Below are 26,582 nucleotides of genomic sequence, written 5' to 3'. Positions count from 1 at the left end.
AGTCAATGAAGCAGAAGTAGATTTTTTCTGTAATTCTTTTTCTGTGATCCAATGGATTTTGGCAATTTGATCTCTGGTTCCTCTGCCTTTTCTATTCCAGCTTGTATATCTGGAAGTTCTCACTTCACGTAGTGTTGAAGCCTAATTTGAAGGATTTTGAGCATTATCTTGAGGATGTGAGATAAGTGCAATTATACAGTAGTTTGAACATTTTTTGGCATTGCTTTCTTTAAGATTGGAATGAAAACTGAATTTTTCCAGCCCTGTGGCCATTGCTGAGTTTTCTAAATTTGCTTTCATAATGAGTGCAGTACTTTAACAGCATCATTTTTTAGGATTTTAAATAACTCAACTGGAATTCCATCACCTTCACTAGCTTTGTTTGTAGTAATGCTTCCTAAGGCCTACTTGACTTCACACTCCAAGATGCCTGGTCCAGGTGAGTTTCCACACCACCGTGGTTATTCAGGTCATTAAGGCTTTTTTTTGTGTGTGTGTGTAGTTCTTCTGTGTATTCTTGCCAGAATCTCTTTTAATCTCTTCTGCTTCTGTTAATTCCTTGCCATTTCTGTCCTTTATTGTGCCCCATCCTTACAAGAAATGTTCCCTTGGTATCTCCAATTTGCTTGAAGAGATCACTAGTCTTTCCCATTCTATTATTTTCCTCTGTTTCTTTGCATTATTCACTTAAGAAGTTTTCTAATGCCTCCTTGCTATTCTCTAGAACTATGCATTCAGTTGGGTATATCTTTCCCTTTCTCCTTTGCCTTGTGTTTCTCTTCTTTTCTCAGCTATTTATAAGGCCTCCTCAGACAACCATTTTGCCTTCTTGGCATTTCTTTTTCTTTGAGATGGTTTTGGTCACCACCTCCTCTACAATGTTATGAAACACTATCCATAGTTCTTTAGGCACTCTGTCTCCCATATCTAGCCCCTTGAATCTATTTGTCTCTTCTACCAGAGTAAGACCCAGTTTTCCCCACAGTCAATCTCTCCCATCAGGAAGCTTGCCTTTTATCCTCATCCATCAGAAGGCAGACAGAATAAGCAAGAACTACAATACCACTGCCTTTGGAATGAAAGCAAAAATCACAGAAAGCTAACCAAAACGATCACATGGATCACAGCCTTGTGTAACTCAGTGAAGCTATGAGCCAGGCCATCCAGAGCCACCCAAGATGGACAGGTCATAGTGGAGAATTCTGACAAAATGTGGTTCACTGGAGAAGGGAATGGCAAATCACGTTAGTGTTCTTGCTTTGAGAAACCCATGAATAGTATGAAAAGGCAAAAATATATTACACGTGAAGATGAGCCCCACCCTGACCCCCCTCCCCCCCGCCCCGCCCAGGTCAGTAGGTATGCTATGGGGAAGAGTGGAGAAATAGCTCCAGAAAGAATGAAGAGGCTGGGCCAAAGCAGAAACAACACTCATTTGTGGGTGTGTCACCACTAGGTCAAAGTAAAATCCAATGCAGTAAAGAATAATGCTGCATAGGCACCTGAAATGTTAGGTCCATGAACTGGATGTGGTCAAGCAGGAGACAGCAAGATTGAACACTGACATCTCAGAACTAAATGAACTAAAATGGATGGGAATGGGTGAGTTTAATTCACATGACCATTATATCACCTACTGTGGGCAACAATCCTTTAGAAGAAAGAGTAGCCCTCACAGTCAATGTACTGTGTGCTTAGTTGCTCAGTCATGTCTGAATTTTTGTGACCCCAGGGACTGCAGCCTGCCAGGCTCCTCTGTCCATGGGGATTCTCCAGACAAGAATACGGGAGTGGGTTGTCATGACCTCCTCCAGGGGATCTTCCCAACCCAGGGATCGAACCCAGATCTCCCACATTGCAGGAGGATTCTTTACCGTCTGAGCTACCAGGGAAGCTGAAGAATACTGGAGTGGGTAGCCTATCCCTTCTCCAGGCAACCTTCCCAACCCAGGATTCAAGTCAGGGTCTCCTGCACTGCAGGCAGATTCTTTACCAACTGAGCTACCATGGAAGCCCAATAAGAGAGTCTAAAATGCAGTACTTGGGTGCAATCTCAAAAACAACAGAATGATCTTGGTTTTTTTTCAAGCAAACCATTCAACATCACAGTAATCCATATCTATACCCCAACAACTGATGCCGAGCTGAAGTTGACCAGTTCTATGAAGACCTACAACAACTTCTAGAACTAACACTCAAAAAAGGTGTCCTTTTCATCATAAGGGATTGGAATGCAAAAGTAGGAAGTCAAGAGATACCCAGATTAACATGCAGGTTTGGCCTTAGGGTACAAAATAAAGCAGGGCAAAGGCTAACAGTTTTGTCAAGGGAACAGGCTGATCATAGCATATACCCTTTGCCAACAACACTAGAGATGTCTCTACAAATGGACATCATCAGATGGTCAAAATCAAAATCAGATTGACTATGTTCTTTGCAGCCAAAGGTGGAGAATCTCTATACAGTCAGTAAAAACAAGATCTTGGTGCTAACTGTGGCTCAGATCATAAAATGCTTATTGTAAAATTCAGGCTTAAATTGAAGAAAGTAGGGAAAACCACTAGGCCATTCAGATATGACCTAACTCAAATCCCTTATGATTTTACAATGGAGGTGACAAATAGATTCAAGGGATTAGATCTGGTAGGCAGAGTGCTTGAAGAACTGGGGACAGAAGTTTGTAACACTGTACAGGAGTCAGTGACCAAAACCATCCCAAAGAAAAAGAAATGCACAAGGGCAAAGTGGTTGTCTGAGGAGGCTTTACAAATACCTGAGGAAAGAAGAAAAGCAAAAAGCAAGGGAGAGAGGAATAGATATACCAAACTGAATGCAGAGTTGCAGAGAATAGCAAGGAAAGATAAGAAGGGCTTCTTAAATGAACAATAAAAGAAATAGGGGGAAACAATAGAATGGGAAAGACTAAAAACCTCTTCAAGAAAAGTGGAGATATCAAGGGAAATTTTCATGCAGGGATGGGTATAATAAAGGACAGAAACAGCAAGGACCTAAAGACACAGGAGAGATTAAGAAGAGGTGGCAAGAATAAACAGAAAAACTGTACAATTAAGGTCTTAATGACCCAGAAAACAATGATGGTGTGCTCCCTCTTCCTGAGCTGGACATCCTAGAGTATGAAGTCAAGAAGACATTACTACAAACAAAGCTAGTGGAGGTGATGAAATTCCATCTGAGCTATTTAAAATCCTAAAAGATGATGCTGTTAAAGTGCTGCACTCAATATGTCAGCAAATTTGGAAAACTCAGCAGTGGCCACCGGTAAAGAATCTGCCTGCAGTGCAGGAGACCCCAGTTTGTTTCCTGGATCGGAAAATTGCCCTGGAGAAGGGATAGGCTACCCTCTCCAGTATTCTCAGACTTCCTTGTGGCTCAGCTGGTAAAGAATCTACCTGCAATGCGGGAGACCTGGGTTTGATCCCAGGGTTGGAAGATCCCCTGGAGAAGGGCATGGCAACCCACTCCAGTACTCTTGCCTGGAGAATCCACATGGACAAAGGAGCCTGGCAGGCTACTGGGGTGGTAAAGAGTAGACACGACTGAGAGGCTACGCACAGCAACACTGCACAGCAGTGGCCACGGGACTGGGAAAGGTCAGTTTTCATTCCAATCCCAAAGGGCAATGCCAAAGAATGTTCACACTACTGTATATTGCATTCACTTCATGTGCTAACAAGGTTATGCTCAAAATCCTTCAAGCTAGGCTTCAGCAGTATGTCAACCAAGATCTTCCAGATGTATGATTTGGGTTTCCAAGAGGCAGAGATACCGGAGATCAAATTGAGGCCATTCATTAGATCATAGGGAAGGCAAGGGTGTTCCAGAAAAACACCTACTTCTGCTTCATTGACTACACTAAATCCTTTGACTGTGCAAATCACAACAAAATGTAGTAAATTCTTAAAGAGATGGAAGTACCAGACCACCTTAGCTGTCTCCTGAGAAACCTGTGTGTGGGTCAAGAAGCAACAGTTTGAACTGGACATGGAACAATTGACTGGTTCAAAAATGGGAACGGAGTACTTCAAGGCTGTATATTGTTACCCTACTTCTTTCGTTTATTAATATATGCAGAGTACATTATGTGAATGCTGGACTAGATGAATCACAAACTGTAATCAAGATTGCCGAGAGAAATATCAACAACCTCAGTATGCAGATGATACCATTCTAGTGGCAGAAAGTGAAGAGGAATTAAAGAGCCTCTTGATGAAGGTGAAAGAGGAGAATGAAAAAGCTGGCTTGAAATGCAACATTTCAAAAACTAATATCATGGCATGCAGTTCCATCACTTCATGGCAAATAGAAGGGGGGAAAGTGGAAGCAGTGGCAGATTTTCTTTCCTTGGCTTCCAAAAGTCACTGTGGAGGTTATTGCAGCCATGGAATTAAAAGACCCTTGCTCCTTGTAAGGAAAGCTGTGACAAACGTAGCATATTAAAAGGCAGAGGTATCACTTTGCTGACAAAGGTCAATATAGGTAATGCTTTGGTTTTGTCAGTAGTCATGTGTGGATCTGAGACTTGAACAGTAAAGAAGTGTCTGAGTCTGGAAGAATTGATAGTTTGGAATTTTGGTGCTGAAAAGACCCTTGAGAGTTTCTTGCACTACAAGATCAAACCAGTCAATCCTGAAAAAGGAAATCAACCCTGAATATTCATTGGAAAGACTGATGCTGAAGCTGAAGCTCCAATACTTTGGCCACCTGATGCAAAGAGCAGACTCATTGGAAAATACCCTGATGCTGGGAAACATTGAAGGCAAAAGAGAAGGGGTAGCAGAGGATGAGGTAGTTAGATAACATCAACAACTCAACGGACGGGAGTCTATGCAAACTCCAGGACGTAGTGGAGGACAGAGGAGCCCAGAGTACTACAGTCCATGGAGTTGTAAAGTGTCAAACATGACTTAATGACTGAACAACAACAAAACAAAAACTGTAATTATACATTGTGACAAATGTTATTAAAAAACTGAGCCATTTTAGTTATAAAGATGTAACGTAAAAGAGATCACCTGAAAAAAAATGAAACTGAACATGAGGGCCCTTAAAAATGAAATGTCAACCATGTAAAAAGCAAAGAAATAGCATTTCAGGTAGAGGGGACTTTGCAAATTACTGAGTCAGAAAAGAGTTTGGTGTGTTTAAGGATCTGTAAAGAGACCAGTTTATCTGTAACAGAGAGGGTGAGGGAGCCATGCATGAGATGTGATCAAGGACAGAGGCAGAGGCCAAGAAAAGAAGGTTCTGATAGCTTGGAGAAAAGAGTTTTTATTTTCCTATAAATGTGTTGAGAGCACACTGAAGACTCTCCAATTTAGCAGCCACTACCTATATACACCTATCTCGGTTTTAATAAGTTTTAAGTTAAATTCAGTTAAATTTCAATTCTCTCTCTCTCACTCACACACACACATACACACACATATCAAGTGCTCATGTGGCTAGTGTCTTTCACATTGGTTGGTACAGATGTGGAATCTTCTCATTATTGTAGAAAGTTTTATTGGGCAATGCTATGAAGGAGTCTAGGCTGGAGAATGAAAAGACTGGAGAATGACATTAATTTTTTTCAAGATTACTCTGGCTATTGTATAGAGAATCAGTTATAATGAGATGAGAGTGAGGCAGGGAGATATTTCAGGAAGCCACAGCTATAGGCAGGACAAGAGGTCAGCAATCTGGGCTGAGTTCCTCTGGGAAGCGCCTCTCGGCTCCAAACAATGCCAAGGGGGCTCACTTCTGCATTTGTGCCTCTGCAGCTGGGGTAGCTGAGATGTTTCTCAACGTGCCCTTTCGTCCTCTGGGACACCAGCCTAGGCTAATTTCACATGGTGGTGAAAACATCCAATCAGCAGGAGCGGGCAAGCCCCAGTGCATAGGCACTTGTGAAACCTTTGCTCGTATCACTTTTGTTAATGTCCCATCAGTCAGAACAAGTCACCTGACGAAGTTCAGAGTCATTGTGCGCTGGGAAGAATGGGTCATTGTGGACAGTGCTGTATTAGCCTATCCACTAACATCTGCCTCAGAAATGTCTTTGTTTTCAGACACTTCCAATTGTCAGGGGGTGAAAATTTGTCTTCTGAGTGGAAATCCAAGGATGACTCCTGTAGGACAGTGGGCAGGAGCAATTTGGTGACTCTTGGATGTTTGACTTTGTCAGTGGTCAAAATGCAGTTAGCTTTGTCCCGTGAAGTCTTATGTAGAAAGGTTGAGCTCTGTTCACCCATTAACTCCCAACTGCCTCCTCAGTTCTGATTCTATCCCTCACAGAAGCCCCTCTGGAGAAAGTGCCACCATTGTGACATGTATCAATCCATCATTTTAGTCCTCTGCAAAGTTAAGCAAACTTATTATCCCCATCAGCTTCCTATAACCAGTATTCAACGTTCCTCAGTTTTCCTGCCTCTTAAGTCTATTCCCAGACACTAAGACTCAGCATTTGCGTTACTCAGCTATGTGTCCCAAGAACTCTCCTTCCCTCTGCTTTTTGATTTGACCCCATTCACAGCAAGCATTTATAAGTGTCAGGCACTGTTCTAAATGTATTATAGGGGCTACTCATTCAATCCTCACAGTAACCCTGTGAGATAGCTATAATTATGGGCTCCATTTTACAGAGGCAATATGCAAGGCGTGAGGGAATTGAGTCATTTGTCAAAGGTCACACAGCTGGAAAGTGAGGAGCTGGGTTTCAAACCAGGCAGACGATATCAGAGTCTTCCTCTCACCACTTCTCCTTTCTTCCCCTCCAGATGCAAGGGGATCAGCTAAAGAGCAGGTGTCAGCCCTCAGACCACCTGCAACAGCAGCCAGGGGCCTCCTCATTAATGACTCTCCTTCTTCCTGAGCTGGCAATCATAGAATAACCTTTCTTATTGCAGGTGCAGTGGGAGTGTATCAACCCCAAGTACAAAGCCAAGAAGAAGAATTATAAGAACTCGGGCATTGTGATTTTGAATCAGTGCAAGGTATAAACATAGCCCCTGTCTTCCAGGAGTATGAAACTAAGGCTGTCTGGGAGGAAGGCCCAGGTGGTCTGCACAGAAAGAGAGAGTGTCAAGAAGATATGATCTTTTTAAAATAAAAAAATCAGAAATTCAAGGTATTAGTGGGCATGCAGTATACGTTTGGGTGGCTTTGGAGCTCTGGTAGGCCAATGCCTCCATCACCTCAACAGAGACAGTCCTGCCCAAAAATAACAGAGTCCTGGTCACAAGTCAGGTTCTTCTCTGCCCAGGACAGCACCAGAGGGAGGTCCCCAGATGGGGGCAACCAACATTTCTAAAGCACCTGAGTGAGTGAGTGAAAGTCGTTCAGTTGAGTCCAACTCTTTGCAATCCCATGGACTATACAGTCCATGGAATTCTCCAGGCCAGAATACTGGAGTGGGTAGCTGTCCCCTTCTTCAGAGGATCGTTCCAACCCAGGAATCGAACCAGGGTCCTCCTGCATTGCAGGCAGATTCTTTACCAGCTGCTAAATGGAAGCCCCCATTTACAAGTAATGAGCACTAAGTTTTTAACAAAAAAAGATTTTAAATAGAATAGTTAATATTACCAGAACTGTACCAAGACAATGTAATACCATAAAAAGTTATGGAAAATAGCAATAATCTGCCAATAACAGGATTATTTCTATTACATTCTAAATTCAAATTTTATCTTCACTATGCATATTTCACAAAAGAAAACACTAATATTAAGTTTTAGAGTAAATTTTTACACTTATTTTTTTTTGTACTTTTATTCCATAACTACATTAAAGTATTGCCATTTCAAACAAACATCTACAGCTTCCCAGAAGAACTAGTTTTAATACTGGCAGTCTTCCTGTTCAAAACACACCAATATAAATCTTTTCTTGTCAGAGAGCTCAATATTAAGTACTCTACACCAGGCTTTTTTGTTCTGTGTTTTCTTCTCCTCTTGGGTGCTGTGAACTCTGTTTCACTAAAACTTTCGCTCTCCATTTCCTCTTCCGTAACCACAGGCATACTCAGACTTAAAGATTTATCTTCCTTATGCATATTCTGCGTGCCACCTCTGTCTCTGGAAGACACTTTCCTTTCTGCTGACACTTTCTAAAGTGTCACTTTTGGACACATTCTAAATCACCTACTCTGTGCTTATCACACAAAGTGATAATCGCTAGTACTTACCACTCAATGCTTTGTATGTGGCACCTCCTCCATGCTGAAGCAATACCATGAAAACAAGACATGGGGGATGAGTAAAGCACCTAAAAATTTCTCCCAGAGGGGCTCTAACTTTGCGGAAAATCCCCTCTGAGAATAATTTTGCCACCAGTTGAGTACTTCCTATGGTAAAAATAACTACAATACCTTCTGTTATTCTTACCACAACTCTGAGATTTCTACCTTCGAATGTGATGGTAACTAGTTCGTTGTCACACACATGGCAAGAGCTGAGATTTTAATCTCTGTCTGTCTGACTCCATGATGCAAGACTTCCATGCCATCCAGTCTGTCTCTAAATATATCAGGTTCCTTTTCTCAGAGTTGGCATTCCTGGCTGCCAGGAGCTGTAGAAGCCCATTCTCACATAACGGAAGAGTCGGGGAAAAGACTGATGGGTGTAGCTTAAGTCAGAGGCCTACCTTGTGAACTAATCACTGGAACTAGACGATAAAAATGCTTACGATTAGCCGTCTGGGGTCATTGTTTTGATAATGTTTCCTGTATTTTATGATGCTTTGATATCTTGGGGACTTGCATACTGAGAGGAACTGCCCCTCTTAGGTTTAGCTAATTCCTCTAGATAGCAATCAGCGTGCCTATGAGCCCATCTTTGACATGCAGACAGAGCAATCCAGAGCTTGTATCCCTAGCCACCCCCTTTCCTGAGCTCTCACACACCAAGCCAATATTGCCCCTGCCCTGTGTCACCCCAGAGCCAGCTTCAGCCAATTAGAGACCATCCCCATTGCCCAGAGCCTCCAGAATCACTCATTATTCAGTCCTAAACCTGCTTAACTGCTTACCTTGCCTCACTCATTCCTCCCGACAAAAACCACCATAATGACTTTGGTCTGTGCTTCCCCTGCACGCCTCCTGCCTCCTGACTAACCCAGTGCTATCCCATGTGGCCGCCTTGTGTGGCAGGACATGCCTTCAGTCCTTTGGGGAGCTGTGAATAATAAACTCTTCTTTCAAAGGCAGTTGTCTCTGGTCATCTTACCTACCTACCTATACAGACCAAATCTTGGTGCATTCAGAACACTCCTGTGCCCATAGAAGCAGGAGAAAAGACGATCCAGATGAGTCAGTTCAACTGTTCCTGTCTGTAAGGTGACTGTGCATATAACTGTTTCTATCTAAGAGTCTGGCACTCAGAGGACATGGTACTGGTAGGGATATAGTAGTAGGGCCACCCACTCCAGTATTCTTGGGCTTCCGTGGTGGCTCAGACAGTAAAGAATCTGCCTGCATTGGGGGAGATCTGGGTTTGATCCCTGGGTTGGGAAGATCCCCTGCAGGAGGGCATGGCAACCCACTCCAGTATTCTTGCCTGGAGAATCCCCATGGACAGAGGAGCCTGGCAGGCTACAGTCCATGGGGTCGCAAAAAGTCAGACACGACTGAGTGACTAAGTACAACACAGCATCTCAACTATCAGGCAAAGCATCCCCATAAGGAAGCCGGGAGCAGGCACTGCTCTGAGGGCCCAGGAAACATCAGCCCTGAGACAAGTCTGCTGATAGATGTGTGCCACCTGGAGGTGGTTCCTGGAAATGCCACCACGGGGTTTTGTGGGTCAGTCTTTGAGAAGCTGCCCTGAGCCTCAGATGGAATATGAGAAGTGAAAGTGAGGTTCAAAAATCAGCTGATTACTGGTTGCACCAGTAAAACAATCCAGATCGTGAGCTCTATAACTGCAGGTACTGTGCCTGTTTCTCTTCTCCCTGTATCCTTAGCATCCAGGGCACGGTGGAGGCTCAATAAATCCTTGTCAAATAACTGCGTAGATAAATGTCACCAAGACTCAAGCAGCAGAATCATAATTTAGCAGAAATGAAGACTAGAAATCAGTAAAGTGTGTGAGAACACAGAAGCTAGGGGTGGGGCAGGAAGCAGGAAGACTATGGACTTCCAGCCCAGAGGTTAAAAGGATGCATTTGCATCCCACCTCCACCATCTAGATAGGTGATCTTAGCCTCAGTTTCCTCGTGGATAAAATGGACACAATAATAATCACAGAATCACCTTCACAGGCTCGTTCTAAGAATTAAATGAGATCATGTATGTTAAGAGCTTGGCATACACTTAGTGCTCAGTAAATATAAATCCTTGTTCTTCATGGCAAGGGAGGAATCTCACTCACTGGAAGCTTACAGTGGAGAGCTTCTTGGACAATTGTGACCTTGAAGCTGTTTGTCTTTTTCACTGTGGTGTTAGGAAAGTTACCAGAACTGGGACTTAGACACGGGCAGCAAGACTGAAGCTAAGCATGAGACTTCATGTATTTCAAACCAGTGGTGACCCATGAAAACACAGTACCAGTCGCACCCCAGAGGCAGAGGCTGATTAAAATCATGTAAACACAAGAAGAGTGAGAAAGAGGATGGATGGTTGCAGCCCTCACAGGCCCATCTGTTTTCTTTCTCTCCTCTCATGAAAGATAATCAGCTGACTCATCTTTTCCCGCAGGCCTTTCTCTGCTCTTCCCTCTAGGTCAGCAAACCCCCTGTTTAGGCCTCTAATGTGTAAGTACTTGGATCACACTGTTCTAATAGAGCTTCCTCTCCTCCCGTGCAGATCCACAAGATGCATTCTTTCTTGGACTACATCATGGGTGGCTGCCAAATCCAGTTTACAGTGAGTTGTCTGTTTGTTCTTACTCAGGGAGCGAGGTTGGGGGTCAGTGCTGGGTGTGGGGCACAAGGACCCACAGTCTGTTAAGACCCTGGGCTGGCTTTGCTCAGGTCTCACCGCTGAAATATCATACAGTAACATGTCTTTGCAATGAGGTCACACTTCTGTTTTCCCCATGACTATTTTTTTAGCATCCTATCAGGAAATGCATGCCATTTAACCTCAGGGGGTTTGGGGAACCAGTCTATTATGCTTTCCATTCTTTCAGTAACTGCAGGAGGCAGGAGGCAGTGGGTGGGTTGCCAGATTCCATCACTGGGTGAAAAGGATTGGGGGCGGAGTGAACCGTGCTAAAACGTCCCACTGAACCATGGCTGACATCTTGGTTGTGTTCATGTAGACAGAACAAAAGCTTACATGTCAAGCCCAATGGTCAGTGCCAAGAGTAAGCCATCCAGATGATTCACTGGGCAATGAAAAAATGAATTCCAAAAGACTGGAGAACCAGTCTGTCAATGTTGAGAAATAGAATTAATGACTGGACTAAGGATCTTCTCTGTGAGCCCATGGGATTTGTATACTCCTAATAATGTATTTGGTGGTGGGCTGGGTCTTTGTTAAGTGTCTGGGTGGGCCAAGATTGTAAGTCCACCTGCCCTGGCACAATTTGCTCTCAGTGGCTACGTATTCAAAATCCTCCTAGTTTCCAGCAGACATGACCTGCAAAGAGAGAATACCCAGATGACAAGAAATAGATCTGTTAACACCTGTGGGAAGGTCACGTGGATATAAACAAGTTGTGCAGTATCTGTGCCCCATCTTACAGAAGTTTACTTGTGAAATTCAGCCCTATTTAGCTCCCTAGATGGGCTCAATCATGTGAGGAAGAAAAAGAGAATGGTTTGAGCCCAAGAGAGTCAACTGGACCAATGTGCTCCTGAGACTAAAGGTCAGTTCAGTTCAGTCTCTCAGTCGTGTCCGACTCTTTGCGACTCCATAATCTGCAGCACGCAGGCCTCCCTATCCAACACCAACTCCCGGAGCCCACCCAGACTCATGTCCATTGAGTCGGAGATGCCATCCAACCATCTCATCCTCTGTCGTCCCCTTCTCCTCCTGCCCTCAAACTTTCCCAGCATCAGGGTCTTTTCCAATAAGTCAGCTCTTCGCATCAGGTGGCCATAGTATTGGAGTTTCAGCTTCAACATCAAACCTTCCAATGAACACCCAGGACTGATCCCCTTTAGGATGGACTGGTTGGATCTCCTTGCAGGCCAAGAGTCTTCTCCAACACCACAGTTCAAAAGCATCAATTCTTCGGCCCTCAGCTTTCTTTATAGTCCAACTTTCACATCCATACATGACTACTGGAAAAACCATAGCCTTGACTAGATGGACCATTGTCGGCAAAGTAAGGTCTCTGCTTTTTAATATGCTGTCTAGGTTGGTCATAACTTTCCTTCCAAGGAGCAAGTGTCTTTTAATTTCATGGCTGCAATCACAATCTGCAGTGATTTTGGTACCCCAAAAAATACAATCTCTCTCTGTTTCCAGTGTTTCCTCATCTATTTGCCATGAAGTGATGGGACCAGATGCCAAGATCTTAGTTTTCTGAATGTTGAGCTTTAAGCCAACATTTGTACTCTCCTCTTTCACTTTCATCAAGAGGCTCTTTAGTTCTTCTTCACTTTCTGCCATAAGGGTGGTGTCATCTGCATATCTGAGGTTATTGATATTTCTCCCAGAAATCTTGATTCTAGCTTGTGCTTCTTCCAGCCCAGCTTTTCTCATGATGTACTCTGCATATAAGTTAAATAAGCAGGGTGACAATATACAGCCTTGATGTACTCCGTTTCCTATTTGGAACCAGTCTGTTGTTCCATGTCCAGTTCTTACTGTTGCTTCCTGACCTGCACACAGTTTTTTTATGAGGCAGGTCAGATGGTCTGGTATTCCCATCTCTTTCAGAATTTTCACAGTATATGGTGATCCATACAGTCAAAGGCTTTGGCATAATCAATAAAGCAGAAATACATGTTTTTATGGAACTCTCTTGCTTTTTTGAAGATCCAACGGATGTTGGCAATTTGATCTCTGGTTCCTCTGCCTTTTCTAAAACCAGCTTGAACATCTGGAAGTTCATGGTTCATGTATTGCTGAAGCCTAGCTTGGAGAACTTTGGGCATTACTTTACTAGCGTGTGAGATGAGTACAATTGCATGGTAGTTTGAGCATTCTTTGGCTTTGCCTTTCTTTGGGAATGGAATTAAAATTGACCTTTTCCAATCCTGTGGCCCCTACTGAGTTTTCCAAATTTGCTGGCATATTGAGTTCAGCACTTTCACAGCATCATATTTTAGGATTTGAAACAGCTCAACTGGAATTCCATCACCTCCACTAGCTTTGTTCATAGTGATGCTTCCTAAGACCCACCTGACTTCACATTCCAGGATGTCTGGCTCTAGGTGAGTGATCACACCACTGTGATTAACTGGGTCATGAAGATCTTTTTTGTACAGTTCTTCTGTGTATTCTTGCCACCTCTTCTTAATATCTTCTGCTTCTGTCAGGTCCATACCATTTCTGTCCTTTATGGAGCCCATCTTTGTATGAAATGTTCTCTTGGTATCTCTAATCTTCTTAAAGAGATCTCTAGTCTTTCCCATTCTATTGTTTTCCTCTATTTCTTTGCATTCATCACTGAAGAAGGCTTTCTTATCTCTCCTTGCTATTCTTTGGAACTTTGCATTCAAATGGGTATCTTTCCTTTTCTCCTTTGCTTTTCACTTCTCTTCTTTTCACAGCTATTTGTAAGGCCTCCTCAGACAGCCATTTTGCTTTTTTGTGTTTCTTTTTCCTGGGGATGGTCTTGATCCCTGCCTCCTGTACAATATCATGAATCTCCATCCATAGTTCATCAGGCACTCTGTCTATCAGATCTAGCCCCTTAAATCTATTTCTCACTTCCACTGTATAATCATAAAGGATTTGATTTACATCATACCTGAATGGTCTAGTGGTTTTCCCTACTTTCTTCAATTTCAGTCTGAATTTGGCAATAAGGAGTTCATGATCTGAGCCACAGTCTGCTCCTGGTCTTGTTTTTGCTGACTGTGTAGAGCTTCTCCATCTTTGGCTGCAAAGAATATAATCAATCTGATTTCGGTGTTGACCATCTGGTGATGTCCATGTGTAGAATCTTCTCTTATGTTGTTGGAAGAGGGTGTTTGCTATGACCAGTGTGTTCTCTTGGCAAAACTCTGTTAGCCTTTGCCCTGCTTCATTCTGTACTCCAAGGCCAAATTTGCCTGTTACTTCAGGTGTTTTCTGACTTCCTACTTCTGTATTCCAGTCCCCTATAATGAAAAAGATATCTTTTTAGGGTGTTAGTTCTAAAAGGTCTTGTAGGTCTTCATAGAACCATTCAACTTCAGCTTCTTCAACATTACTGGTTGGGGCATAGACTTGGATTACCGTGATATTGAATGGTTTGCCTTGGAAACGAACAGAGATCATTCTGTCATTTTTGAGGTTGCAATCAAGTACTGCATTTTGGACTCTTTTGTTGACTATGATGGCTACTCCATTTCTTCTAAGGGATTCCTGTCCTCAGTAGTAGATATAATGGTCATCTGAGTTAAAGTCACCCATTCCAGTCCATCTTAGTTCACTGATTCCTAGAACTTCCACATTCAGTCTTGCCATCTCCTGTTTGACCACTTCCAATTTGCCTTGATTCATGGACCTAACATTCCAGGTTCCTATGCAATATTGCTCCTTACAGCATCGAATCGTACTTCTATCACCAGTCCCATCCACAACCAGGTGTTGTTTTTGCCTTGGCTCCATCCCTTCATTCTTTAAGTTATTTCTCCAATGATCTCCAGTAGCATATTGGGCACCTACTGACCTGGGGAGTTCATCTTTCAGTGTCCTATCTTTTTGCCCTTTCATACTGTTCATGGGGCTCTCAATGCAAGAATACTGAAATGATTTGCCATTCCCTTCTCCAGTGGAATGCATTCTGTCAGACCTCTCCACCATGACCAGTCCATCTTGGACTGCCCCGCACTAAAGACTAGAGGTAGTGGAACCCAAAGGATTAGAGGGAGGTTCTCCAATGGAACGAGATAAGGCCTCTCCCTAGACAGAGGCTGGGCGTTTGCTGTAACCTCAGAGGGGTCTACCTATGTCCTGCCTAAACTCAGGCCATTGTTCATTTGCCACTGAATACTTATAGGAGTTAATTATAGATTATGGTCATTTCTTTAAAATTTAAGGTTCTCTAAAGGCACACCCATGGAGCATCCTACCCCCATATACACTGGCATGTTTAGAAGGTAGCAACCATGTACATTGTGGGCAAACACCCAGACCCATGTCTGTCCTGGGCTCTTGGAGGTGGAGAAGCCAGCAATGTCACAGAGGAGACAGTGTCCCATGACCTTAGGCAAAGGGCTGGTTTCAGGAAACTATTTATAGATTTTCAAGTGAAAGCTCTATTGATTTGGGTCTGTTTTAGGTTCTATAGATCCCATGCTTTTGAACAACTCTTTAGTCAACCTTCAGGGACTTGCTTTGCCCTTGGAGTTGGGCTGCAAAGAATCAGCCCCAGTGAAAACTGGAAGTTTGAGCCCAGAGGGTTTCCAGCTCTACACCCTGGCTCACAGAGGAGAGGGGAGGTCGTGTGGTCCCCCTGACCCAAGGGATTATCCTTCTGTCGTTGCTCTCCCATCCTTCTCACTTTTAAAAAAAGTGCTTGAGTAATAAGAAACCTGTTTTTTAAAACTAGTTACTTGCCAATTAACTTTTTATTTTTTAACTCTATTTATTTTGGCTGCACTGGGTCTTTGTTGCTACATGTGGGCTTTCTCTAGTTGTGGCAACTCTAGGGGTTACTCTTCATTGCAGTGCACAGATTTCTCATTGTTGTGGCTTCAGTAGTTGTGGCTAGCAGGCTCTGGAGAACAGGCTTAGTTGCATGCGGAATCTTCCTGGAGCAGGGATCAAACCTGCATCCCCTGCCTTGGCAGGCAGATACTAAACCACTGGATCACCAGATGCCCCATCCTTCTCACTTTTGCTGACCTTCCCCAACTTGGAGGGACCACCTCAGCGGTTATCACCACCACTTCCCCAGCCTCCACTTCCCAGCCCTCGAGGGTCCACAGAGGGACCTGCAGGAAGTCTGCAGTGAGTGAGGAGCAAGACCTCTGAAGAGGGACAGCAGGTGCAGATAAATGCCAAGGAGAAGGGGCCAGACCATAAGCAGTGCCTAAAACAAAGCCCTTCTGCCTGGAGGGCTCCAGGCCAGGGATGCAGGAGAAGGTGCTAGGTGTTCTATTTTGAGGTTTCTGTTAAAGAAAGCATAAGAACCACCTCATTGTCATTTTCTCTAAAATTAAGTCAATAATTTCTTATTACTCAAGCATTGCCAGCTAATGTAAATGATCAACTGTAATGCAAACTATTAATAACAATTGACCTGCCTTACTTAATTTGGTCTCTAAGTATTTATTATCTGCCCAGTCACTTCATTGAAGCCATCTGGCAAAATGAAAGGAACATTGCAGAGGAATAAGAAATGAGAAGAGGCCTTCCTTGTGTGGAGATGGGCAGAACAGAGGAAGTGAGTCCAGCATGACTCAAATGTTTTGTGCCTGAAGACAAAGCATGTCAGCCCCATTCACAGAAATATGGAAATCAAGATTAGCTGCCAGACAGCAGAATGAACTTCCCCGCAGATGTGGTGGGGGTGTTTTCAGGCATCCCAGTGAGATGGCATTTATAAATATGGGTGTTGGTTTCAGGAGAAAGGTGGAAGCTGCACATATATAGGTCTGGAGGAGACAGCTAAAGAGAAGAAGACAGAAAGATAGGGGGCCTCGTAACAGAATGTTATGGAAAATTGCATTCAGCAACAGGGGAAAGAGGAGCCAACAGTAAGATAAGATACACCAGAGGAAAAGGTCCCAGAGAAGGCGATAACTCAGATGATCAGGAGAAAGCCTTATAGGATCAAGGACAATAATTGCATATGCTAAAGAAAAGATAAGGTGAAGAATGAAAATCAGTGACTGGGCCATGTGATGAGTAAGCACAAGTCATCTTCAGAAGAGCAACTTCAGCAGAATGAAATAGGAGGCCCAGGTGTTGGGGTGTAACAGACAGTGAGGACCTGAACACAGTGGGTATAGCTACTCGTTCAAGACAGCCGATGGTGAAGGAAAGACAAGAGGCGGAAAGTAGGTGCCAACCTGAGGATGAGAAGAGGGGAATTTCAAGTAATGAAATAAGCAGAAAAGATCCCAGGGAGGGAAGCAGATAAAGGATGCTAAAAAGAGCCCCCGTCAATGATTCTTCCTCTTTTTCAGTCCCATGGACCACTTGAAATCTGACACAAGGTCTATATCCTCTCACTGGAAAGTGCACACACTCCATCCCACACACAGCTACAGGATGTCAAGGGCACCCATGAGGAACCTTTGTTCCTTGTGTGAATTCTTGAGTCATAAGGACTCTGGAGCAACAGTCATGTCGTGGCCTTGGAAGAGCCGGGCAGAGGTAGAGCAGAGATTGAGGGAGAGAGACTGGGTTCCCCGCATTCGGCACAAAGCACAGCAGCCAAAAGGAAACCAGACACTAGAATTTCACCTACAGTCCACAGCTGTAAACAGCACAGATGAGCCCAGGCTCCGTAAGATATCTGGGAAGACAATGGTAGAAGAGTTAAATGTTGAAGTTACTGCCTTTCCAGAAGCAAAAAACGTTCACTGTAAAATGGATTTTCACTGAATCAGGTTGTAAGCAACACCAACATCCAACAATGATGTAACGGCTATATAAATCATAGTAGCTCATTTAGGTGGACTATGATAAAGCCATTTTAAGTGATAATTATAATGATTTGTAATCACATGGGGATATGTTAATGTCATAATATTAAGTGAAGAAAAAAAGAATATAAAGCAAAGCCACCCTATGATTACAACTATGTTAAATGTCTTTATGTATTATATATATTTTTTACATATAAAATTTTAAAATATTTTGTATTTATGTATATTGTAAGACTAAAAAGGAAAAATATGACTTACTGAACTAGTAGAATCCTGAGTGGTCATTTTTCTCTTATTATATTCAGATGATCCTTTTTATTATTTGTAATATTTTTAAATTAAAAGGGGTATTGCTAGGACTTCCCTGGTGGTCCAGTGGTTGGGACTTTGCCTTCCAATGCAGGGGGTAGGGGTTCAATCCCTGGTCAGGAAGCTTAGATGCCACATGCCCTGCGGCCAGGGAACCAAAGCATAAAACAGAAACAATATTGTTACAAATTCAATAAAGGCTTTAAAAATGGCCCACATCAAAAAAAATCTTAAAAGGGGCAAGTATCACTTTTCATTATCTCTGATTTCATTATCTATTTTTTAATAATATGATATAATAAGCTAAATGTGGCTAAGCTTGAAGATTAGCCTTCAAACCTAAGAAAAGATCACCTGTTAAAGGTCCTCTCATGTCATCTTTTCTGACCTTAATACACTTAGTATATCCTATGCCCACACTGTGTCTCAGTTTAGTTTTAAATCCTGATTTTAAATGCCAAGCTAAATAGTGAGAGACTCTTGTGAAGACCTCTGAGACGTGAGACTGAGTCCTGGGTTGAAGAGGAGAATGTTTTGCACATTCCAGGAAGTGAACCAGACAATATCCAGGTTCTTTCTCATCTTGTCTTGGTTCCTATTTCTTTTCTGCTATGGAGTTTTGAGGAAGCAGAAAAGCACAAGAATTATATGTGTTATTTAAGAAATGGCCCAAACTGAACAGTATCACCACCTATAAGGTTCATTGTATAGGCCCAAACTATATACAGACTTAAAAAGAAAAACGAACAGCTGCCCTATAGCAGATGATATAACAAAGGTTTCAGAGAGATAAGACAACTAACCAGAGATGGGTTCAGAGCAGCTTTCCCCAAAAAAACATCCAGGTGGGTCTCAAATGGCCCAATTGTCAGAAGCAGGGAAGGGATCTGAGGCATGGGCTCAATTCAGGTAAGAAGCTAAAAATATCCAAGGAAGGATAACATCGTTAGCATCCAGCCTTTTTCGGAAGCAGTTCCTCACACTGGGGACTTGGCAGCATAGAGAAAGTAAGCACTTTGCTCTCATACTTTACAAGATTTTGCAAAACTGCTCCATGGCTCTGCTTAATGAACAGCGAGGCCTCCTGGACAGAAGGGGAGACAAAGGAGGCCTGCTCTGGGGCTGCCCACTGGGAAGATAGGCGTGCACACCAAAACCGCAGGCTTCCCTAAATGCTTCACAGTAGAAGATGAAAACAGTAGCTCTGCAAGCCTGCCACATTCAGGAAGCCAGGAATCAAGAGCCTCCTCCACAAACTGGCATTTTTCAGTCATTTTCTTGCTTTTATTTCTCAACTTAGTCCCATCTTTCACAGCCTCCCTGTTGCTTTTTAAAATAAATCTAACCTTTCTCGCTGTTCTCTTTGCACTCATGCTAACTTAAAGAGCACAGAGAATTCGTGGTAGAAGACCACCTCCTGAAGACAAAATTCTTATCTCCAGCCTCATCAGGGCAACTTTAGGAACCATCACTTGCCAGGCGGGGGGAAGAAAAAAATCTTTGAGCTGTGTTGTACCTGAGACTGTCTATTTACTGTCAAGTCAAATGATAAAGTGACACGAGGTAGCCGAGAACTATACAAAAAGATCTTAATGACCCAGATAACCATGATGGTGTGATCACTCATCTAGAGCCAGACATCTTGGAGGAAGTGTGAAGTCAAGTGGGCCTTAGGAAGCATCACTACAAACAAAGCTAGTGGAGGCGATGGAATTCCAGTTGAGCTATTTCAAATCCTAAAAGATGATGCTGTGATAGTGCTGCGCTCATTATACCAGCAAATTTGGAAAACTCAGCAGTGGCCACAGGACTGGAAAAGGTCAGTTTTCATTCCAATCCCAGAGAAAGGTAATGCCAAAAACTATTACACAATTGCACTCATCTCACACACTAGTAAAGTAATGCTCAAAATTCTCCAAGCTAGGCTTCAAGAGTATGTGAACTGAGAACTTCCAGATGTTCAAGCTGGATTTAGAAAAGGCAGAGGAACCAGAGATCAAATTGCCAACATCTGCTGGACCATTGAAAAAGCAAGAGAATTCCAGAAAAATATCTACTTCTGCTTCATTGACTAAACCACTGACTGTATGGATCACAACAAACTGTGGAAAATTCTTCGGGAGATGGGAATACCAGGCCACCTTACCTGCCTCCTGAGAAACTTGTATGAAGGTCAAGAAGCAGCTGTTAGAACCGGACATGGAAAAACAGATTGCAAATTAGGAAACCAAAAACTGGTTCCAAGTTAGGAAAAGAGTACATCAGGGCTGTATATTGTCACCTGGCTTATTTAACTTCCATGCAGAGTACATCATGCAAAATGCTGGGCTGGAAGAAGCACAAGCTGGAATCAAGATTCCTAGGAGAAATATCAATAACCTCAGATATGCAGATGACACCACCCTCATGGCAGAAAGCAAAGAGGAACTAAAGAGCCTCATGATGAAGGTGAAAGAGGAGAGTGAAAAAGCTGGCTTAAAACTCAACATTCAAAAAACTAATATCATGGCATCCGGCCCCATCACTTCATGGCAAATAGGGAAAAAAATGGAAACAGTGAAAGTCTGTATTTTTGGGGACTTCAAAATCACTGCAGGTGTTGACTACAGCCATGAAATTAAAAGATGCTTGCTCCTTGGAAGAAAAGCTATGACCAACCTAGATAGCATGTTAAAAAGCAGAGACATGACTTTGCCGACAAAGGTCTGTCTAGTCAAAGCTATGGTTTTTCCAGTAGTCATGTTTGGATGTGAGAGTTGGTCTATAAAGAAAGCTGAGCACCGAAGAACTGATGCTTTTGAACTGTGGTGCTGGAGAAAACTCCTGAGAGTCCCTTGGACTGCAAGGAGATCAACCAGTCAATCCTAAAGGAAATCAACCCTGAATATTCATCGGAAGGACTGATGCTGAAGCTGAAACTCCAATATTTTGGTCACCTGATGTGAAGAGCTGACTCATTAGAAAAGACCCTGATGCTGGGAAAGATTGAAGGCAGGAAGAGAAGGGGACGACAAAGGATGAGATGGTTGGATGGCATCACTGACTCATGGACATGAGTTTGAGCAAGCTCTAGGAGTTGATAAAGGACAGGGAAGCCTGCCATACTGGAGTTCATGGGGTTGCAAAGAATTGGACACAACTGAGTGACTGAACAACAACGACAAATGATAAAATATTTTTATGAGCAGAGGGAACTATAGAAAGCAGCATGTAATAGGGATCATTATTTTATTTCTTTTTTTTGTCAGATAATTTTTAGGTTAATACACTTCCCCAAAGTTTCATCAGCATCTCCTGAGCTTGAATAGCCTCTGTGGTTGTCATAAATAAGGGGGCCATCCCCACAGAAAGAATGCAAACCCCAGAGGCCTGCATAAAAATAAAAAGCAATTTCCATTGGGCATGTTTTTCTCTACAGCACCACCAGGAACAGGCAACTCAATACTGCCTACTAACCTTGAACTTCAAGTTACCCCACTTCATAATCTCCTTCATCCCTAAGGAGATCTGACCACTCCCTTCCCTAACTGCCATCCAACTTCAGAATCAATGAATATCCTATTTCTATTCCATGCTTAATATATTCCATCACAATCCTCTTCTCACCACCATCTCTGCCTCCCCCTAGTTTATTAAGCATAAGGGAATTATTCCAAACCTAAGGATGAAGAGTTGATAGAAATGAAAAGATGTAGAGCACTGGGACCAGAGTGAAGAAAGAGAGGAAGCCACCTAGGATGCAAAATTTAAGCAGGCATCACTCAGTTTGGGCAAGTGTAGGATCAGCTCAGATGAGTGCCTTCCTGAGTTTATGCCCTAGTCACCTCTCTTGTCTTACCCTAATCCCAGCCCTATGATTTTTTTCAAAATTTAATATAGTTGTTGCCAAAATTTTTAACGCTCATCCAGATATTACACACACTTCTTCCCACACCACAGGGACTCATCCAGGTGATACACCTGGGCTCAAATGCTGCCTCTTGGTGCCTACATGCTTGGAGCATCTCGCCCGTGCTTAGGAGGATTAGATGTTCAATTATGTTTCTTGAATTGCCATTTTTCTTTATGGAGGTTTTCCCCTCTATTCTTTATATTATCTGATTTATCTGATTTCATTCTCTGATTTTACATCAGGATACCAGCATGTTTTTGTCATCATGAGACACCCTTGACAATCAGGTAGTCAACACACATGGGACAACTGCAGTATTTAAAAACACAGGTAGATTGGAATGTCAGTGATTTGCAATATTTGCAGTGATGCTGATAAATCAGAGCAGAATCAAGTTTGTGTGTGTGTGTGTTGTCACTTCAGTCATGTCTGGCTCTGTGACCCTATGGACTATAGCCCACCAGGCTCCTCTGTCCATGGGATATTCCAGACAGGAATACTGGAGTGAGTTGCCATTTCCTTCTCCAGATGATCTTCCTGACCCAGGGATCGAACCCACATCTCTTATGTTTCCTGCATTGGCAGGCAGGTTCTTTACCACTAGCGCTATCTGAGAATCAAGTTTATCTCTGCAACATCCTTGCAGTCTCTAGAATTTTCTACAGTTCTAAAGTGCTTTCCACAGTAGGAAAGAAAAAGATGCTTTACTTCTAGCCTTCCCAGCACTATTTTTACTTTTTAAACACTATGTGCACCTGTGAGGTGCCATTATCTCTTAAGTGTGTCTTGTCAGGACAGAAGTCAAGAGTGGTAGGTGTGTGTTGAAGCTTAGCAAATCCAGGAGGCCTGAGATGCTTGATTTCTCCAAACCCTGTCTCTTGGGTACCTTTCGAGTGTCTTCCTTGGAGAAGTTTTCCAGGGATTGTCTGAATGTATCTGGACCTTTGTCTGGTTGGTGCCCCATAGGTGTGACCTAGAATGCCCTTTGATTGCAAAATGCACGTAGACTCCCCACCCCCAAGTAACTTTTCACCACAGTTCATGTTGTCTTCCTCTCTCTTTTCACTGGCTTGGCTTTCACCTTCAGGATGAAGTCTATCTCAGAAGATATTGGATTTCACTGGTCCTTTTAGGTCACTCCCAATCATCCTCAGTCACCTATTATCCCACTGTTTTTTCTTTTCTTTTTAAAAATTATTTTATTTTAATGTTTTTATTGAAGTATAGTTGATTTACAATGCTGTTTTAATTTCTGCTCTATAGTAAAGTAATTCAGTTATGCATATATATACACTTTTTTAAAATATTATTTTCCATTACAGTTTATCATAGGATACTGAATACAGTCATCTGCAATATACAGTAGGACCTTGCTGTTTATCCAGTCTATATATAATAGTTTACAGTTTGTTGTTGTTGAGTCATAAAGTCATCTTTACGACCCCATGGACTCTAGCACACCAGACTTCTCTGTCCTTCACTATCTCCTGGAGGTTGTTCAAACTCATGTCCATTGAGTCAGTGATGCCATCCAACTGTCTCATCCTGTTGCCCCCTTCTGCTGCACTCAATCTTTCCCATCATCAGTGTCTTTTCCAATGAGTTGGCTCTTCACATCAGTGTTGGAGCTTCAGCTTCAGCATCCGTCCTTCCAGTGAACATTCAGGGTTGACTCCCTTTAGTTTACAGCTGCTAACCCCAAACTCCCACTCCATCCTCCCCCACACCCTCTCCCCCTTGGTAACCACAAGTCTGTTCCCCATGCCTCTGAGTATGTTTCTGTTTGTATACAAGCTCATCTATGTCATATTTTAGATTCTACATGTAAGTGATATCATATTTGTCTTTCTCTTTCTGACTTACTTTTTGCTTAGTATGAGAATCTCTAGTTGCATCCATGTTGCTACAAATGCATTATTTCATTCTTTTTATGGTCAATTAGTATTCTGCTGTATATATGTACCATATCTTCTTTATCCTTTTATCTGTGGATGGACGTTTAGGTTGATTCTCTGTCATGGCTATTGTGAATACCACTGCTATGAACATAGAGGGTGCATGTATCTTTTTGAAATAGAGTTTTGTCTGGAGATACGCTCAGGAGTGGGATTGCTAGATCATATGGTAACTCTATTTTTAGTATCCTGAGGAACCTCCATAAGAACCTCTATACTGTTTTCCATAGTGGCCGCACCAATTTACATTCCCACCAAGAGTATAGGAGGGTGCCCTTCTCTCCACATCCTCTCCAACATTTGAACAACTAGTTTTTAAAGCTAATGAATTTCTTCTCTAACTCTGCTTGTCAGCAGGATGTGTAACATACCACTTTCCCCCTCCCTCAGGCTGCATCACTGTCAAGGTTAAATGAAATATGTTCACTTTAAATCCACCCACTCTCCTATCTTCTCTTCCAGGTAGCTATAGATTTCACGGCCTCAAATGGGGACCCCAGGAACAGCTGTTCCCTGCACTACATCCACCCCTACCAGCCCAATGAGTACCTGAAGGCCTTGGTGGCAGTGGGAGAGATTTGCCAAGACTATGACAGGTATGAGACTTCCCATCTCTGGGGGTTCTTGTGGCCCCTAGCTGATCCTGGGCAGAATAATGGAAATGAAGTTATGCTGAGGCTCATGAGGGGACAAAATAAAGCCTGGCTCTTCACCTCTGGAGGAACTGAGTTCATGCCAAGCTCACATTGGCCACCAAAAAATCCTTTCTTCTCTTACTGGCAGGACCACTGGATAGAGATTTTGGTTTCTCTTTTGCGAAGTTTCATTATGTGCCTTACTATATACATAAACTTGCAAAGTTGGGTAAATTGACTAGCAACATAATGTTGCAGAACATCAAGCTCCACTTGAACATCTAAGTCAGCACTTGCACTGTAACATGATTCCCAGATGATTTGTGTGCAATTTGGGATTTGAGAAGCACCGGTTTATTGGGCACTATTCTTTATGGTCCTCATACTAACCCTTCTATCATGGGTGTTGTTTAACAGAAGAGGAAAACTGTGCAGGGAGGGGAAGTGGTGTGTACCCTGACCTACAGCCAAGGGCAGGATTTAAACCCAGAGCCAGCTCCTTCCACAGCATAAGCTCGGAATCATGGGATTTCACTGACCTCAGGAGCTATTGGTAACTTTAGCAGAGGGTGTGTGTGTGCCCACGACAGTGTTTATATGTGTTTGTATGCCTGTATAGAAAACACAATTTTGAGTTCAGATCAGTATTATATTTATTTTTGCTTGATGGCAAACATTGACCTTGCCCACCAAGAGAATTCCTTGTAAGAAGTGATTTACATAAACTACATTGAACTGAATTTATTTTGCCTTTCCAGTATTTCTAGATTGAGGTGAAGTTGTTCACATGTTTGATTAAGACGGCTCTTTGAAACAGAACCAGTGTAAATATATTATGGGTAAATCTCAGTTGGCAGCCTGATGTGATTGTAAAACAGGACTAGTTAGTAATAAGCAGCAACTAAGTGACGTAAAAGTTGCTCAGTCATGTCCAACTCTTTGCGACCCCATGGACTATACCGTCCATGGAATTCTCCAGGCCAGAATACTGGAGTGGGTAGCCTTTCCCTTCTCCAGGGATCTTCCCAACCCAGGAATTGAACCCAGGTCTCCTGCATTGCAGGCAGATTCTTTACCAGCTGAGCCACCAGGGAAGCCCAAGCTGTAACTAATTGACCAGGAAAATAAAAAAAGTGACTCTGTCCTCCACTTTCAGAGAGATTTCATGAAATAGCCTGATTTCTATTCTTTCTAGTCTCATAATTGGTGATAACCATATTAAAAACCTGGTACCCAGGCACTTAGGGAGTGACACAACCTAGTGACCAGAAGGTGCATGAGTGTCCTTCCCACTGGAGAGTCTCTGGATTCGGATTGGTCGTCACCAGTAACTCAGATGTGTACGAAGCTAGCTGGGGATGAACTAACAGATGCAGTCATATCAGATAGTGCTAAACCTGAGGCCCTTGCCAACACTTCCCCTCCACGTTTGGAACAGAGAGCAGTAATAGCATTTTAAATTACCCTGTTGAAATGATACTTGTACTTAACCTTGAAGTATTGTCTGTGAGGGCAACTTGAATTTCAGCTCTGATTTCTTCAGGCCCCAATTCAGGAAGGATTCTTAGAAAGGCTCAAGTCATATGGAGATTTTTACCAAGAGGGAAAAAAACAGACAGATTGCAATTCCCACTGTTGGAAACTCCTCCAAATAGCCCCCAAAATACCACCACAGTAATTCCCTCCTTTCTTTCTTTATCTTTCTCTCTACCCTCCCCATCCCCCAAATACACAAAATGTTATCTAGTGTCATAATGTGTCCATTTAAGAGAAGGATAGTTAGAACTTCTTTGGGATTCTTAACAACTTTTAAATATTAAAATGCTCATAAAGTAAAGTAGGTAAAAGCACTTAATACAACACAACAGACACTTAGTTGAGTCAGTAAGGTTGACCTTGACTGACTCTGCAGACACAAGGCAGCCTAGTAGTGAATTCCAAAGAGCAAATTGGTGGCTTGGCCAGAAATTAAGATGCCAACACCCAGAGCCCTTGCTGTGGTTCTGCAGCAGACTTATTGGACAGGCTACAGAGCTTCTGTTTCCTGATTACCTCAAACTCCAAATGCAGATAAGATAGTCAGAGGGGCCCACACAT

At 42.8% G+C, this 26,582-nt stretch overlaps 1 protein-coding gene across 6 annotated transcripts in view; it reads left to right on the top strand.

The window, feature by feature from the left end:
- Nucleotides 1-26,582, top strand: part of CPNE4 (copine 4) — a 656,552-nt gene that overhangs the window by 608,321 nt on the left and 21,649 nt on the right. For 4 of the 6 annotated variants that reach the window (XM_043875011.1, XM_043875006.1, XM_043875008.1 and 1 more), the window contains exons 9-11: nucleotides 6,906-6,992; nucleotides 10,799-10,858; nucleotides 24,313-24,446. In XM_043875011.1, the coding sequence (XP_043730946.1) occupies nucleotides 6,906-6,992; nucleotides 10,799-10,858; nucleotides 24,313-24,446 (281 nt within the window). The remainder of the gene's footprint in view (nucleotides 1-6,905; nucleotides 6,993-10,798; nucleotides 10,859-24,312; nucleotides 24,447-26,582) is intronic. The other 2 variants (XM_043875009.1, XM_043875010.1) reach the window with 2 other exon arrangements.

Source organism: Cervus elaphus, chromosome 19 (genome assembly GCF_910594005.1).
Source record: "Cervus elaphus chromosome 19, mCerEla1.1, whole genome shotgun sequence".
In the NCBI taxonomy this organism is placed as follows: domain Eukaryota; kingdom Metazoa; phylum Chordata; class Mammalia; order Artiodactyla; family Cervidae; genus Cervus; species Cervus elaphus.
Note: the sequence above shows the minus strand (reverse complement) of the source record. Positions and strands in the feature narration are given on the sequence as shown.